The following is a 17031-nucleotide window of genomic DNA, read 5'->3' as shown; positions in this document are numbered from 1 at the left end:
CCACCCTCCTTGCCTGGAGCGAGGAAGAGGTGTGCTTGCTCAAACTGAATAGATGACGTTACGCCTGGCTTTTATAAGGAGGAGGAAGTCCCTGCTCCAGGGAGCGGACGTCACATCTGTCTGCCAGTCAAGACTGGCATTGTGGAAAATAGGTTCTTGGGACAAGCGCAGGGGCGTGTCCCATAGTGAGATACCTCACTCATGTTTCAGAGACCCGGGGTTGTTTTCTTAACCTAAAGTTACAAGCCTGCTCATGTACGGCAGGCTCCTCTGTGGGGAGAGGCTTTGAAGGCAGGGCTGCACCAGCAAAGAGGAAGAAGGAGGTACCTGGGAGCTGTGCTTATTCAAATATTCTGGCTAAGTCCACTTTTTTCTCAAGGCTTCAGACTGCAGCTTTAAAGGAAACTGACCCGGTGGTTTTAGTACACTGTTTATCTTCTAAGACTGTGTTCAGACCAGAAGATGAAGGATGAGGAGGACGGGGTTGAGTCTCCAGGATCGAGCCGTCTCTCTGTGAGGGCTGGCTGCTCTAAAGATCCTCCTCCGCGCTTTGACACAAAGTAAGAGGACTCACACTATCTCATTCAGTGTTTGCTGTTTATGTTTTGCCATTTGCTAATTGTCAGAGTGACATTACTCTTCAGGAATCGAAGAAATACACTGTCAGACTTCCATATTTTAAAGCAAGCGCTAGTGGCCAGATCTGTTACATAATCACAAGCAATGACCAGATCACACATCCTGTTGTACAGCAGCAGCATTTCCGCGTTTAAACCTCAGTGACTATATTCGCTGTCTTTGTGAAATGAGGCTGCAACATGCAGCACACACATTTGTGTCATTATTTAGTTGTTTTATTTCATTTGTTGGTTGAAAGAGATACGATAGTGATTCCGTTTTTCTCCCAAAACTTTTCGCGAAGAACGATTAAAAGTTCCCGGAAGTGTTCTTGTCACAACTGTTGCTGAGGATGTGCCAATCAGAGCCGTGGAATATCAGAGTTACGACACTCTCTGATCTCACCGCCAAACAGTCACTGTGGTTAATGGAGCGCTCAATAGGTCCAAACACTGCATGCGGACAGTTGCAATATTATTTGTAGATCATGTGTTTAATTTAATGTTTGTAGTCATCTGAAACATCTCTTTTCATGATCTGATTTTTTTTACCAACATTCTTTTTATTTAATTTTTCACAACATAACAAAGAAATATAAAGAAATACAATTACATGTCTTGAACAAACATGTCTACCCCCCCCCCCCCCCACAAGTGCTTCCAAATCTTGGTTGGGAATCAAGTCAATGAGTTAAAAAATAAAACAAACATTTCTGCAATCTTAGGTACTGCAAAGTGCCACTGTTTACATGTCCCTAGGCTCTTCCATTACATGTGACAAATCTGTTCTCAATACATAGCAAATGAAGGGGTCCCAGATCTGGTGAGAATTATGCTGTTGATGTTTTATTGTATATGTAATTTTCTCCAAGGGGAGAGTTGTAGATAGCTCAGTCAACCACCTGCTTACACTTCGACTTCTGGTGTTTTTCCACAAGAGGGCTATTATTCTCTTTGCCATTAACACACTTAGGTCTACACGCATTTGTTGATATTTCTTAATCTTCAAATCTTCTGGATAAAGACCCAATATAAACAACTGTAGGACTAAGGGTATATAGTAGTACATAGTTTTATTTCTTGCCAGAATTTTTGTATTTCTGTACATTGCCAGATACAAAGGAAAAATGTGCCTTTTTCCTTACATTTAATACAACATCAGGTATAGCGCTGTTATATCTGTTAAGTTTTTTCTGGAGTGATATATGTTCGCATCAACCAGTTGTATTGTAGTAATTTCAGGTGAGTGTTAGTAGTTCTCGATGGTGTTTTAGAGCATGCCTCCTCCCACTTTTCTATTGGGATTGCCTCTTGTAGATCCTCTCTCCATGCGGGGTCTTGCAGACATTTCTGTACTAATTTTGGCCATTAGTCTGTGTATTTAGTCTGTGACTTCCCTGCACTCCTTGTCCATTCATTGTCTCTGCCAGTGTCCATTCGTGTCTCTGTCTGCCTCTGTCCACATCTGCTCCTGTTCCATGTCATGTTCCCGCCAGTTTCCAGTCTCTTTGTGGTATGTTTTGGTTTAGAGTTTTTCATGTTTGATTTGTACTTTGCCTTTTTCTTTGCAATTTGCTGAATTGTTTTATTTTGATACTTTGTCCAGCTGTTGTGTTGCTACTTTGGTTTTTTTCTTCAGCTTTAGTTTTATTAAAGCTCGCCTTTTGTTCCCCTCATTGCTGCCTCTTGTCCTCTGATTATCTGCGTTTGGGTCCAACTCATATCTCCATAGTTTTCCCCTTTTTACCCCAGCCTGACAAACGGCTCTTTGAAAGGAACGGCTCACCAAGATCCGGCTCCCCTCAAAGAGCCATAAATCCCATCTGTAATTCTGAATTATTTTCTCCAGTCTTCTGGCGATTTTACTCAAAAATTTTAAATCCACATTTAGAAGACTTATTGGCCTAAAGTTTTCACATTTGTTGTTCGGTGCCCGGTTTTGGCAACAAAGCAATTAGTGCTCCCCTTAAAGATTTTGGAAGGATTCCATTGACAGAAGTTTCCTTAAACATTTCTAATAATGCTGGCATCAGTCTATGCTTGAACGTTTTATAAACCTCAATGGGTAACCCATCTGGCCCAGGGGTTTTCCCTCATTTGATACTGTCAATAGCCATAGTTCCACTAAAGTTATATCTTTCTCTTATTCTTCCTTAATTACTTCTGATATCTTGGGAATGTGGATGCTGTCCAGGAAATTGTTCATTCACGTCCCTGTCCTTCAGGGAAGATGAGTGCCACTGTTTAACATGTTCCAGGTCTGTGGTTACCACGGGCTGAAGATACTTACACGTTTTGTTCTGCAACATAAAATGCATCATTAAATGTCCCACAGTTTAATTACAAAGCGTTTACGTGTCTGAAAAAGGCAGTTGGTAACAAGTGTCTAAATGAAACTAGGTTGTCAATGACATTAAACAACATCACAGCGAACAGGAGACTCATCTACTCACTACTTTGTCTCTACAGGCCAATTTTAGTTGTTTATCTCTTTATCTGGAAAGGCTCTTTAAATAAATCTGATGTATAACTTTATTCATTTCACTTTGACAAGTCTGAGAACAGCATCTTGGAGGTTTGGACCTGCCTTAAAAGTGCTATTTCTGGTACAAGTCCAGATTTAGAAAACTCTGGCAAATCCTACTTATGAACTGTTCATGAATTGAATGAGGAATAGTTGTCGCTTTATCTTGTTTGTTTTATTTCTCTTTCGTTTCATTGTTATGGACCCTCTGTGAGTCTGACATAAAGTCTGAATTGTACTGAATGTTAGTAACTGATCACTAAATGATTAACGAAACAGTCAGATAGGAAGAGTTAATTAGTGTTAATGAACCCAGAAAGCTGAAATAAAAAAATAATAATTTTCATTATAGACTGAATGAAAAGAAAAAATACTTATTTTCTATAATGGTTTCTGTGACCACCTGATCTTCTGTGCAGTTTTTGCTAAACCTTGATATATTTTAAACAACAGTCAACAAATGTGTTATAAATAATGTCTTCACAGACCGAGGAGGACTCGTTCTTCTGTGCAGAAGCAGCTGTCTCTATCTTCGAAGAGTGACTGGTTGAAAGATCAGCCACCGTACATCAGTGTTAAACCTGCACGCTCATACACCAAGTAAGACACTGTCTTTTGAAACTGACCAAAATATTTTCATCTCATCAATCGCTTAACCGTGAGGGTCGCTGGGGGGGTTGTACTGGAGCCAATCCCAGTTATCTCCCTGGGCAAAGGCAGGGTACACCCTGGACGAGTCGCCAGATTATCACAGGGCCCTTACTGATGGCAGAGGCCGCCACACAACGTGCGAACCACCCATCAGGAGCAATTTTGGTTCAGTATCTTGCTCAAGGATACTTCAACATGCAGCTCAGTTCCGCCCCAGGGGAGCTGGGATTCAAACCAGCGACTTTCCAATCACTAGTCGACCTGCTCTACCCACTGAGCTACAGCCGCCCTACAAAATATTCTGTATTTTTTTATGAATGATGCAGAATTAATGCAGAATCTCGGGTAGATTTTAATGCATCGTTTTATCAAAACACCTCCATTTCAGAATTTAAACCTCAAGAAAATATTCATATCTTTGCTCTAATGTAGAAGTTGCTATTAAGATTTGTAACTATTTAAAATCTGAAAGAATCTGATTCATATGTGTATTGATACATCCATCTACAATTGCTGGCTTTATAGATCTGTTGCTGATGCCACAAGAGTCTCTCTTGTAAATAAGCTGCAGCCCCGTAGAGTTTAGCAAAATATTAGATCCCTATGCGTCCCAGTAGAGTGGTGAAGCTGGTAGTCCTAATACCCAGAAATCAGTTTAGATTTTTGCACACCTGGCTCCCTCTTCTCAAAGTCTATGGGCTCTATCTTACACTCAGTCACAAAGGAGGCAGCGTATACAGCGTTTTCCGTATTGGCGATTGCGTCGTATTTATTGTCCAAACAACATAGCACACAAGGCAAGGCACGGCAGATGTTCGTGATACTCAGTTTGTCGTTGGTTTGAGCGGTCAACAAAAAATACACTCTCCCTACTCACCCCCTCTGTGTTGTGTCAGGGCTCCCTGAAGGATCCGGTCTCTACCAGCTGTGGACATTGGTTCTGCAGAAGGTGCATCACCTCACACTGGGACCAGTCTGCTTCATCAGAGGACTTCTTCTGCCCCAAGTGTAGAAAAAGACCCAGAACAAGACCTGGACTGCAGGCAGCCAGTCAGACCAGCACCGTATTAAGTAAGATGGTACATCTGTATGCAGATGTCATCAGGTCTGAACACTGGGATTTCTGTAATGCAGTCACATATTGTGCATCATGAAAATGATTTAAAGACAATGCCTCTGTCTTCATTGAGATTTTTTGTTTGTTGTTCAGGTGCTGGAAACTGACTAATAATTTGACCTTTTTTATTGTCCTACAGGGGACTTTGGTCTGCAGAAGGTTCTACATAAATATAAAGTCAGTCTGAGGAGGAGATGTGAACGTGTGACTGAAGGAACTGATGAAGCTGGAAGTGGAACCCTCCTCAACAGGATCTATATCGAGCTCTATATCACAGAGGGACAGAGTGAGGAGGTTAATACCCAACATGAGGTGAGGCAGCTTGAGACAGCTTCCATGAAGAGGACAATCAATGAAACTCCAATCAGGTGCAGCAACATCTTTAAAGCCAAGCCTGGCCAACAGAGAAACATCAGAGTCGTTCTGACGAATGGTGTCGCTGGTGTTGGAAAAACCTTCTCAGTGCAGAAGTTCACTCTGGACTGGGCGGAGAACTTGGAGAACCAAGATGTCAGTCTGTTGATTCTACTTTCCTTCAGGGAGCTGAACTTGATCAAGGATGAGCAGTACAGTCTTCTCAGGCTTCTCCATGTTTTCCATCCAACGTTACAGAAGGTGACAGCAGAGCAGCTCGCTGTCTGTAAACTTCTGTTCATCTTTGACGGCCTGGATGAAAGCAGACTTTCACTGGACTTCAACAACAATGAAGTCGTGTCTGATGTCACACAGAAGTCATCAGTCAGCGTGCTGCTGACAAACCTCATCAAGGGGAATCTGCTTCCCTCAGCTCTTGTCTGGATAACTTCCCAACCAGCAGCAGCCAATCAGATCCCTCCTGAATGTGTTGACAGGGTAACAGAAGTACAAGGCTTCACCGAGGCACAGAAGGAGGAGTACTTCAGGAGGAGATTTGGTTATCAAGATCTGTCCAGTAGGATCATCTCAGCCATCAAGACATCCAGGACACTCAACATCATGTGTCTGATCCCAGTATTCTGCTGGATCACTGCTACAGTTCTGGAGCACATGTTGACTACAGACGACACTGGAGAGCTGCCCAAGACCCTGACTAACCTGTACTCACACTTCCTGCTGGTTTCAACAAAGAGGAAGATGGGGATGGGACAACAGGAGCAAATGGTGGCTGACATTAAAGTTTTTCTGAAGCTGGGGAGGCTGGCCTTTGAACATATGAAGAATCCTTCTAACAGAAAGCTCATGTTCTACCCAGAGGACCTGGAGAAGTGTGGTCTTGATGTTGGACAGTTTAACTCCCAAGTTTATACAAAGATCTTCAAAAGAGAGTTTGGGATCTTCCAGAAAACCGTCTACAGCTTTGTTCATTTGAGCATTCAAGAGTTTCTGGCTGCAGTCTACATGTTCCACTGTTACAGCAACTCAGTGGACGTGAAGGACTTCCTGGGAAAAATGTGGGAGTATGAAAACACTGACCCATCCCTGGATGTCTTCCTGAGGAGTGCCATGGAGAAATCCTTAGAGAGTGAAAACGGCCACCTGGACCTGTTTGTTCGCTTCCTTCATGGCCTCTCTCTGGAGTCCAACCAGAGACTCTTCAGAGGCCTACTAGGTCGAACAGACAACAGTCCAAAAATCATCCAGAGAGCCATCAAAAACCTGAAGAAAATGAAAATGGACGAAATCTCTCCTGACAGAAGCATCAACATCTTCCACTGTCTGATGGAGATGAACGACCATTCAGTTCATAAGGAGATCCAAGAGTTCCTGAAGTCAGAGAACAGATCAAAGAAGAAACTCTCAGAGATCCACTGCTCAGCTCTGGCCTACATGCTGCAGATGTCAGAGGAGGTTCTATATGAGTTGGACCTGAATAAGTACAGAACATCAGTAAAGGGAAAACAAAGACTGATTCCAGCTGTGAGGAACTGCAGAAGGGCTCGGTAAGTACTGATGCCTAGCAGGGCCAGTCTTATATTTTTGGTAAAGTTTCACTGACCGGAACCGGAATCGGCTGTTTTTCAGCCTGACTAGCCTATGACCGGCGACTGCTTGGTTAGTGTAAGATATGTCTGTTTCTGTGCCGGTCACATCGATACACAAGCTGCTCGCCCCCCACCTGGACCACTAGCTTGAACTAAAAGAAAGAAACTACATATTTTATTTACCCAAAATGTGCGCACTTGTTTCAAGTCAGTGTAAGACTCTTTACTATATTTTGCCCTCATTTACAGTTGCACTTTCTAGGGTCTTTCTCCTCTCCACCTGCATGTGTTTCATGCCCCCAAAGGTTCCTACACTATATAGGCTGACCCGCCAATCACAGTCAGACCATGACACACAATTAACATAAATCTGCTCTTACATGTGCAATGCATATCTGTGTATTTGTGTGTGTGGGACCCCGTCCTTTACTGCTCCCACATTCCTTGCATGCAAACTAGAGAAGTTGTGAGAAGTTACGACTCTAAATTGTTCTGTTTATTCTTCGTGCTATAATTGAATCAAGCAGGAAAACCCACTGATAATCTTTTAGAAATAGCATCACTGCAGTATGTGGTCATGGTTTTTAAGTAGGCCTGTTTATTCCTCAGAGATAGCAGACTCATACACAGAAAGTCAGTGGTCATTGTAACTTCATTATAGTAGAAGAAACAATGTTCCACTTATCCAGGAACATATAGAAGGCATCCAGAATTTTTTTTGGAATCAGGGTTGTAATGTCTACTTTGATTCTCTTTTATAAACAGCAGCCTAATGAAAATATTGTTTAAGTCCCACTATATTAATAATATGCACTTAAGCATCCAGGATGTCTCAGATCTGCATTGGTTCTGTTTTGAATAATCACAGATTTTTACATGACATCTTTATTTGTAGACTAGCTGGCTGTGAACTGTCAACCCGACATTGTAACACTGTGGCCTTGGCTTTAAAATCATTCCCCTCCCACCTAAGAGAGCTTGAATTGAGTAACAACTATTTGGGATACCCAGAAATGGAGCAGCTGGTTGATGGTCTGAAGAGTCCACACTGTAGACTGAAGAGTCTGAGGTCAGTTCACTTTGTGTTTTACTCTGTCTGTCTTTAATCTGAAATGATTTATTTTGTGTTTTTCGATTTCTTTGCTGAAAATCATTTCTCATGCATGGATGTTATAATACATTTATATTTTTTATTGATTTGTGTCCTGTGAGAGCAGGCTTCAACAGTGTGAACTGTCAGTGTTATGCTGCAGTTCTCTGGCCTCAGCATTGAAGTCCAACCCCATCCATCTGAGAGTGCTAGAGTTGAGTAACAACAAACTGCAGGATCCAGGAGTATTGCTACTGTGTAGTTTCCTGAGGAGTCCACTCTGTAGACTGGAGACTCTGGGGTCAGCTCACTGTCATTTCTCTCTTGTACATGCTCTGTCTTTAAAGGACATATGCTGAAAATCATTTCTCATGCATGGATGTTATAATACATTTACATTTTTTATTGATTGGTGTCCTGTGAGAGCAGACTTCAAAGGTGTGAGCTGTCAGTGTTAAGCTGCAGGTTTCTGGCCTCAGCACTGAAGTCCGACTATTCCCATCTGAGAGAGCTGAACCTGAGAGAAAACCAGCTGCCGGAATCGGGAGTGAAGCTGCTGTCTGATCTTATGGAGAGTCCACATGGTAGACTGAAGACTCTGAGGTCAGTAGTAGATTGGATTCAGTCAATGCAAAAGAGCCTCCAGTTAGCATCAAATCAAAGATCAGTATTTCCAGGTTAGAAGAGATTGACTGAGGCCTGAAGTCACATTTTTAGTTGCATCAGTGGCACATCCGGAAGCATACATACATGTTAGCAGTGTATGTCAGGGTATTGGAACTCTGTCACGGCTCAAATTCATTGAGTACTCCCTCAACAACAAAGACTTTTCTGACAAATTAAACTCTGAGATGGTTGGCTATGGTTTTTTTCTTGATGTTAAGTGTACTTGGGATGTGTAAATATTGTACATTCATGTGTCGGCTTTTTGCAATGTTGAGGGTTCATCTGACACATTCCTGGAGCCCAGAATTTTAGAGAATTTGAAGAGGACACATCAGAGTCTGTAGAATTCAGCCTCTTTAGTGCTTCATTGCCATTGTAGACAATGTCCAAGTCTGTATTTGAATGCTTTTTTGTTTGTTTTTGCTACCAGCGATGATGGGGTCAGCTAGTAATGTTTTTCACCTCTTGGAAATGTGGTCCACAAGACACCTATTGTCGCGAAACTACTTTGGCACGGGTTTATACAATATGATATAAGTCTCTGTCTGTGGACAGATTTTGTTAGCAGGATAACATTGCAACCATGCAAGGTACAGTTATGAAACTTCACAGGTATGTAGTTAAGTTTAAAATGAGGGCCAGCTTTGAAGATGGTTGTGTTCAGACCCCCTACCCCAATCTACCTCTCAAAATGTCAGTGTGTTTATGGGCATCATGTGTAATGTAATCCCATAACAAGAGGCATCAAACATTTGATATAGTTGCCGTATTTGTCGGAATAGATAAACAAAACTCCCTACCCAAGGAGCCTTCCTTGTTGTGGGGAAGCCCTGTGAGTCAATTACCGAGTGCAGTAGAGTCCCGCAGTAATGATCATCACTGAGCTGCAGGATTCTACTGCACTCGGTAATCGAGTTTTGTTTATCTATTCCGACAAATACGGCAATGATATCAAATGTTTGATGCCTCGAAATATGTGATATGTAATATAACTACGTTAGCTAGCGGTCTGCGAACTTTATCTCTCGAGAGGGAGTCTAACACAGTTTTATGGTGTGTTAGACCATGGATTAAATTTACACCAGAATATCCCTTTCACTAGCAAGGACCACACCATCAACGAGATGCGTTTAAGGATTTATTAGTGACAAAGGAAAACGAAGTGTCGAAGATCTTGGTTCTTTTGAGTTCTTCGAGTGCGTTGTGGGGATTCTTGTAGAGAATCCGCCGCCGCTCCCGGGCAGCGACGGACCCCCTCATGGACCTACGAAGGAGAGGAGAGAAAGAAGCAACAGACAGAGAGAAATGGGGTGGGGGGGAGGGGTGCAGCATACGAGAGCGAAGCAGATGAGAGGGTCAGGTGGTTATTTATAGAAATGCGGAAGTTGGCGCTGTTGAGGTGTGGTCCTGCTCCTGAAACTTCGCCAATTAAGCTTCAATTAATTATAAACTTAGGGGACTGTTGGGGGAGGTATGCTGATAACAGCTGTATTTGTGTTTATTTTTACAGGGTGGATGACAGACGAAACAGGGTTACACTTTTCAGCCATAAAGGATGTGAGTAAAAGCCTGCTGTAATATCGTAAAGAAACTAAAACTGTTATTAAAGTTCTGTTTTGTTTTTGGAAAGATGATGTTGTGTAGTTGTGCTGCCTCGCTACTTTACGTTTTAAAGGCGATGAGACAGAGCTACCTGCGCTTCAGCAACCCGAAGCAGCGCTCCACTGTGACCCGTGTGTGTGTGTGTGCCCACTATTGAATCTGCGTTCCTGCTCTGTAGCAGGTTTGCCAGTGGGGTTATTAGGTATTCCGTTAATTAGTTGTCATGTTAGGCTATTTAGCCTATCATATTTTATTTTACAAAAAAGTGGTATCAGTAAAAACGTGGAAAAAAAAATGTTTTTGTTTTATTAGTTTTAAGAATCCGTTTTGATCTGATCTAAATATGTGACTGCTTATGCTTAATGACAGCTGAGGTTTGTTATTTTCAGACTCAGCCAGATTTTGCTGTGCTGCACCGCAAATCCACAGACTCAGATTTGCGAACACGAGCTCAGACCTGACGTGAGATCTGATCGTAGCTTCCGCTCACGTCCAAGTTTGCGTTTTTCTGCCTTACGTTCGTTTGATAAATGAGGGCCACTGTGTTTGGTCTTGAACTTTCAACTTGATTTCTTTCTTCAGTTTGACTTTAGTAGGGGGTTTGTCAATAGATATCAACAGGTAACATGGGTAGAAAGACATGCTACAAAGGGCCCTGGCCAGCTTTGAACTGTGGACTCGGCTGTTATAGGTTTATGAATGTTGGGTCAACAGGATGTCCGGAAGTTTGACATCTGTTGCGTCTTCCACCCACTAGATCCATCCACATCTGAGGACATGGCAGAGGAGAGTAAAGAGGATCGGCCGTGTCCTGATGATCCACAGAGGTTGAACCAGCAACATCTTCTTCTTTGTGGAGATAAACTGAATACAAATGTCAGTTTCTAACATTTTTATCCATCTGTCATCTTCATATTCGGGTTCCTTAGTTTTCCATCCTTAAAGGTTTTATATTCCACACATTCTGAATACCACTATTAAACTGCTAGCTGCTGTAGTCCTGCAGGCTTCTCTTGTAAAGGATAATTTCACAGAACAATAATAACAATTATTTGGTTATAAAACTACATAGTACCCAAAGACTTAAAAGTGAAGCAGTGACAATCTTGTCACCAGAATACTTGAGCGGGAGTCTCTGCTCCAATTTCAGTGTGTTGTCCAATATGGTCTAATTCATTAAATGTGTGCCTTTTTTCAATTTTAGGACAAGCAAGTTTTCACACCTGAGCTGTTGACTGAGTCACAGAAGAGGTCATACAGGTAACCAAAACATGAACTGCAGAACACTTAAATCTTGTCAATTCTTTATCAGCACTTTTGGTTAATTTCTCACAAAAGATGCCAGTGTACTTTACCAGAACTGTTGAATGGTGAAACAGCTTTAGAAATACCTTCCCTCACATATACACACCTTTCAGATTTGGGCTTGGTGGGGGTTATGTTGATGTTCATATACATTATATGGACAAAGGTATTGGACCATACATCTTAATCATTGTATAAAATCAAGAACTTAGCCATGCAGTATACCTTTACAAACATTTGTGGAAGAATGGGTAATTCTAAAGAGCTCACTGAATTCGAGCTTGGTACTATAGTAGGAAGCCACCGTTGCAACAAGTCAGTTTATGACATTTCTTCCCTCCTAGATTTACCTTTGTGGTAAACTAGAATGGAGATTGCGAGCCTATGGCCCAACTCCGTGTCTGACCTCATAAATGCTCTTCTGTCTGGTTGAATGGGCATAAATTCAGTCCAAAATCTTGTAGGAAGCCTTCCAAGAAGACTGGAAGCTATTAGAGCTGCAAACGGGGGACCGACTCCATATTAATGCCGATGGATTTAGAATGGGATGTCATAAAAGCTACTGTACATTTAGGTGGTCCAATACTTTTGTCCATATAGTGTATGTAGAACATTTTTTAAATCTGCCTATAAATATGAATTGGCTATGGTTATGATTTTACTATCCAATTATAAAAAAGCTGTAGTAAAAGAACAAGAATGTAATGACCAAACAGAAAATCTACGCATATCTGGAATTTGTTGGTTGTTAATTTTGGGCCCATGGTGTCAACATTAGGTTATTCAAGTGAAGTCACAAGTATTACTAGAAAAGTCTAGTTGCAATTTTTCTTTGATTTTGTCAAGTAGAGTCGAAAGTGACTCAAGTACATCTTGAGTCGAAGTCATGTGTCTTCAGTCCACACATCTGCTTCTTAACAGGACCAAAGCTAGATGTGTTTGTGTTGTCATAAAGCTGGGCAGCTATATGCATAAAGCTTAATTCATTTCAGAATCTGTTGGTGGGATGGGATGGTTTTCAGTGTGAGCAGAAAGGTTGCATGTTGTGCAGAAAAGAAGATAAGATAAACATGTAAAACACAACATATATGATCAATAGAAAAAACAAGCATCTGCACATCAACAGATCCCTTGATGACAGACTGGCTTGTTGCTAACAGCTCCTCTGTGTCCCGCAGGTTCTGGTGTTCTGGTCCAGGTGTGTTCCAGTGTAAATCGACTGGACTGGTGTTTGTTATGGTTCAGGAGGCGGAGCTGCTGTACAGGACTGTCCAATGGGATGAGAGCCTCCTCAGATCAGCTGGCAAGATGGCTGCAGGGCTGCTGTTTGATATCAAGTGTTCAAATGATAGTGCTGTCTGTCAGCTCCACCTGCCTCACTGTGAAGTTATGGATGGTAAGAACACTATTGTACTTTATAAATGTAGAGTTTATCTGTTCTTACGGTGCCAACGAATAGTCAATAGGTCTTGTTGGGACCTCATCCACATATTGCAGACAATAGAGAGGTCTGTTGGTAAAACCCGAAGCCTAACTACAGGGAACTCAAACCCCTGTCCTGACTACTATAACATGACTATTGTGCATTTATTCTCCTTTTTTACTTATTTTGCTTTCCATTTATTGTTAATCTTGACTAGCAGTTCCACACAGACGTAACAATTTGTGTTCTCCTCGTAGGAGCAAAGGCACAGTCCCTCACTGGCTTCCCATCCTCCATCACTGAACATTGTGTATAATAAGTCACTAACCTGGACAACAGCTGTACAAAGACTCTGCTCAATGTTCTGGAAAACTCAATAGAATAAGTATTATTGTTGTAATGACTAAAAGTTCACAGCTCTGTGTTTTCACAGCTCCGCTGCCTGAAGGTCTGCTGTCTGTCGTCCACATCACTGATGATGGAATGAACTTCCTCGAGCCGCTGGAGATTACAGACACTCATGTGGTTGTCACAGTCTCTCACTTCTCTCCCATTGGCATAGTGAAGGATTTTATTAAAAGGTTGTTAAACAAAATGAGACCAGTTAGTGGCAGAGTCCTGCTGTTTCTCAGACAACCAAACCCAGAAACACAAAGACAAAAACTTGACGTGTTTCTCTTGCCGAAGAACATCCACCGGGACGAGGTAAAGCTCCGTATTACAGCTGTCAGTCCAAACGGTCTTTTCAGTACCACACGAGTCACAATGTATCAGGCAGACTAGACATTACAGTGGCGTTATGTGGGCCCCAACTGTTTGTTATCAATAATGTTTCTTTTGACAGTTATTTGTGTTTTACTATATAGTCCAACACTGTGCTAATATTCTAATCATTTCTGCACTTAAAGTGAATAATTGTACTGTCATGTTGTAATTTTGCCTTTGTTAAAATTTTCTGATGTCTCTTCAGGTGAGTGCACAGCAGCGATATTCAGAGAACATCCAGGTTCCTTCAAAATGTAAACTCATTGAAGATCAGAGTTACACTCTTCACTGTCCTCAGGCCATTAAAATACAGCCTAAGGTGAGAATTTGAAATAAAAGACTTTGTTTGAGCTGCAGCGTGTTGACACGATTCATCTTTACGACATCCTCCTGGCTACTGACTCTGGAGAATACGTGATCCTTGTCCTGCTGGACCTAACAGCAGCTTTTGATACTGTGGACCACAATATTTTAGTGTCCCGCTTGCAGCACCTAGTGGGCATTAATAGTAGCGCCCTGAATTGGTTTAGATCATATCTTGAGTGAAGATCTATGTGTGTATGCCTTGGTGGCTCTGAGTCCCGCTCTGCTCCGCTGTCATATGGGGTTCCACAGGGTTCAATTTTAGGGCCTCTGCTTTTCTCTCTGTATCTGCTTCCCCTGGGTTCCATCCTGAGAAAACATGGCATCTCCTTTCATTTTTACGCTGATGACAGTCAGATTTATGTGCCGCTGAAAAAAAAAACCACCTGTCTGAAACCACTTCTTTTATGTCTTGAAGACATTAAAGCATGGATGTCACTGAACTTTTTAAAATTTAATGAAAAAAAGACAGAAGTGATGATTTTTGGTCCGAGTGGTTCTAGTGAAACCCCCCCTGTTGACTTGGGCCCTTTGGCACACTATATGAAGACAACAGTTTCAAACTTGGGTTTTAAGATGGACAGTGATTTTAAATTGGACCGGCAAATTGGTGCAATAGTGATGTCCAGCTTCTTTCACCTGAGGCAGCTGGCAAAGGTGAAGCCCTTCCTTGCACAAAAGCACTTTGAAACAGTAATCCATGCCTTCATTACATCTCGGCTGGATTACTGTAATGCACTTCACTTTGGAGTCAGCCGGTCCTCCCTCACACGTCTCCAGTTAGTCCAGAACGCTGCTGCTCGCCTCTTAACTGGAGCACGTAAGAGGGAGCACATTACTCCCATTCTGGCCTCCCTCCACTGGCTGCCTGTGCATTTTAGAGTTCATTTTAAGATTCTTTTATTTGTTTTTAAATCTTTAAATGGTCTCGCCCCGCCTTACCTCTCTGAGCTGCTCCATCCCTATGCTCCTGCTCGGTGCCTCAGGTCAGCTGACCAGCTGCTCCTGGAGGTACAGAGGTTTAAGCGGAAGCTCAGAGGGGAAAGAGCCTTTTCCATTGCTGGTCCCAAACTTTGGAACGTCCTCCCGCTCCATGTCAGACAAGCCCCCTGACTGTCCATTTTTAAAACGCATCTTAAAACCCATTTTTATTCCTTGGCTTTCAACCCAGCATGAGACTCTGCTTGTTTTAGTGTTTTAGTGTCTTATTGTTTTTATTGTTTTAACATTTTTATTGTTTTTATTTATTTTATTTTTCTGTTGTTTCCTATGTTTCATGTTCTATTTATTTTCATGTACAGCACTTTGTTCCAGCTATGGCTGCTTAAAGCGCTTTATAAATAAAGTTGAGTTGAGTTTGAACACTATAAAGATTCTGACACTTTGGTTTTTAGAGTGCAGATTTTGACCTGGAGTTTGGACCAGATTACTACCCAACATTTGAAGTCCGCCTGGAAACAACCACAGAAGAATTGACTTTAATAGTCAAAGATCGTGGACAGCTGGTGGTCTGGGAGCATGACGTTGATCTCACTGGTAATTCTTCATCCGCCTAATGGAACAATAGAGAGGAATAGAATAGATTTGAGAATAGACCTCATTAACATTTGCTGTAATGTTGTGTTGTACTTGCTAAGAATTTTCTTTAAAAGTGATGATGGTTTTTAAAAGTTTTATCTTTGGGTATTTTCCAGATTCAACAAGGAGAACTGGACAGATGAATGTCCCAGCAGAGGACGATGTGCCAGCGGAACGGAAGCTGAGCTCTATTAGGACAGAGTTTGTAAAGCGAGTGTCTGAACCTGTTCTGAACCAGCTTCTGGATAAACTTCTTGATCTGGACTTTATAAATGATGAAGAAATGCAGTCAGTTCAAACAGAACCAAGCACACAGGCTAAAGCACGAAAATTGATCAACACAGTGCGAAAAAAGGGAACTGAAGCCAGCTCGGTCCTGATCACTGCTCTCTGTGATTTGGATCGACATCTTTCCGGAGAGTTGAAGTTAAGATGACAAAGTGCTCAACAGGTAACTGATTATGAGCATTATTACTGTTGTTGGACTGTAAATCACGTTATGAATAACGACTAACTGGAAGAGACGCAAAGGAAGCAGCTTGTACATGATTTTGAGCTTTTCACTGTGGGATCACTGAAACATACTTTGAATGGACTGAAAGACACAACAAAGTAAACAGAGTAGGATTGAAGCACAATATTTTTAATGGCTTCTCACCTGCTCATCAGGGAAAATACATGTATTAAATGATTCACATCAGGAGAGTCTCAGAAAATCCCACACAAATGCAGTGAAGTTTACAAATGAGTGACTGAATCAGTGTGTAAATGCAGTTTCAACACTGTATATAAATGTAACAGTTCAAATGATGTTTTTGATGAAAACTGTAAATACTTTGAAATACATATTATATTTACCTATTTCTACTATATTTATTTAAACCAGGACAATGTTTCGCTTGCATCAAAAAAATATTTTCTTTACCTTTTTTATATGTGGATTTGTTCTATATTTTCAACAATGATGTTTTTTGTGTGTATTTGTAACGACGGACTGCCTTTATGTCGGTAATGTGACAGGTGACATGATTGTGATTAATTGGATGCATGTGTAGGTATGTGTGGATATGTGGGTACATATGTGTTTACATACATATAGACATTGGAGGTGAAATGAGATGAACACACAGCTAATTTTAAATTGTTTATTGATATAATAATTGCTGTTTACTTGTGCCATTAAGTTTAACCTGTGAGTGGAGAAAGCCAGTGATTAGCAAGGCACTGTTGCAGTATGTGGAAAGGTGTAAGATATTTTAGGCGGACTGATTGTGTATAATTATGTGAAGCATAAATTTACCTCTGCCGCTTCCCTTCTCTGTGTGAATTATCATGGGTATTTATTCTGGTGATTTTCAGGTATTTATAT

The 17031-nt window shown here is 41.5% G+C and overlaps 1 protein-coding gene across 1 annotated transcript; it reads left to right on the top strand.

Annotated features, from left to right (window-relative positions):
• Nucleotides 1-4395: 4395 nt before the first annotated feature.
• On the top strand, nt 4396-16577 carry LOC115582846 (NACHT, LRR and PYD domains-containing protein 12-like). Its single transcript, XM_030419068.1, has 14 exons — nt 4396-4422; nt 4638-4863; nt 5049-6828; nt 7766-7927; nt 8088-8261; nt 8390-8563; nt 10137-10183; nt 10986-11104; nt 11433-11488; nt 12712-12929; nt 13390-13661; nt 13927-14040; nt 15479-15620; nt 15779-16577. Exons 1-14 carry the CDS (start codon nt 4396-4398, stop codon nt 16096-16098), a joined length of 3831 nt encoding a protein of 1276 aa, XP_030274928.1. The 3' UTR covers nt 16099-16577.
• The last annotated feature ends 454 nt before the right edge of the window (nt 16578-17031 follow it).

The sequence above is a fragment of the Sparus aurata genome, chromosome 6, assembly GCF_900880675.1.
Source record: "Sparus aurata chromosome 6, fSpaAur1.1, whole genome shotgun sequence".
Classification (NCBI taxonomy): Eukaryota; Metazoa; Chordata; class Actinopteri; order Spariformes; family Sparidae; genus Sparus; species Sparus aurata.
This window is presented reverse-complemented; position numbering and strand designations above follow the sequence as displayed.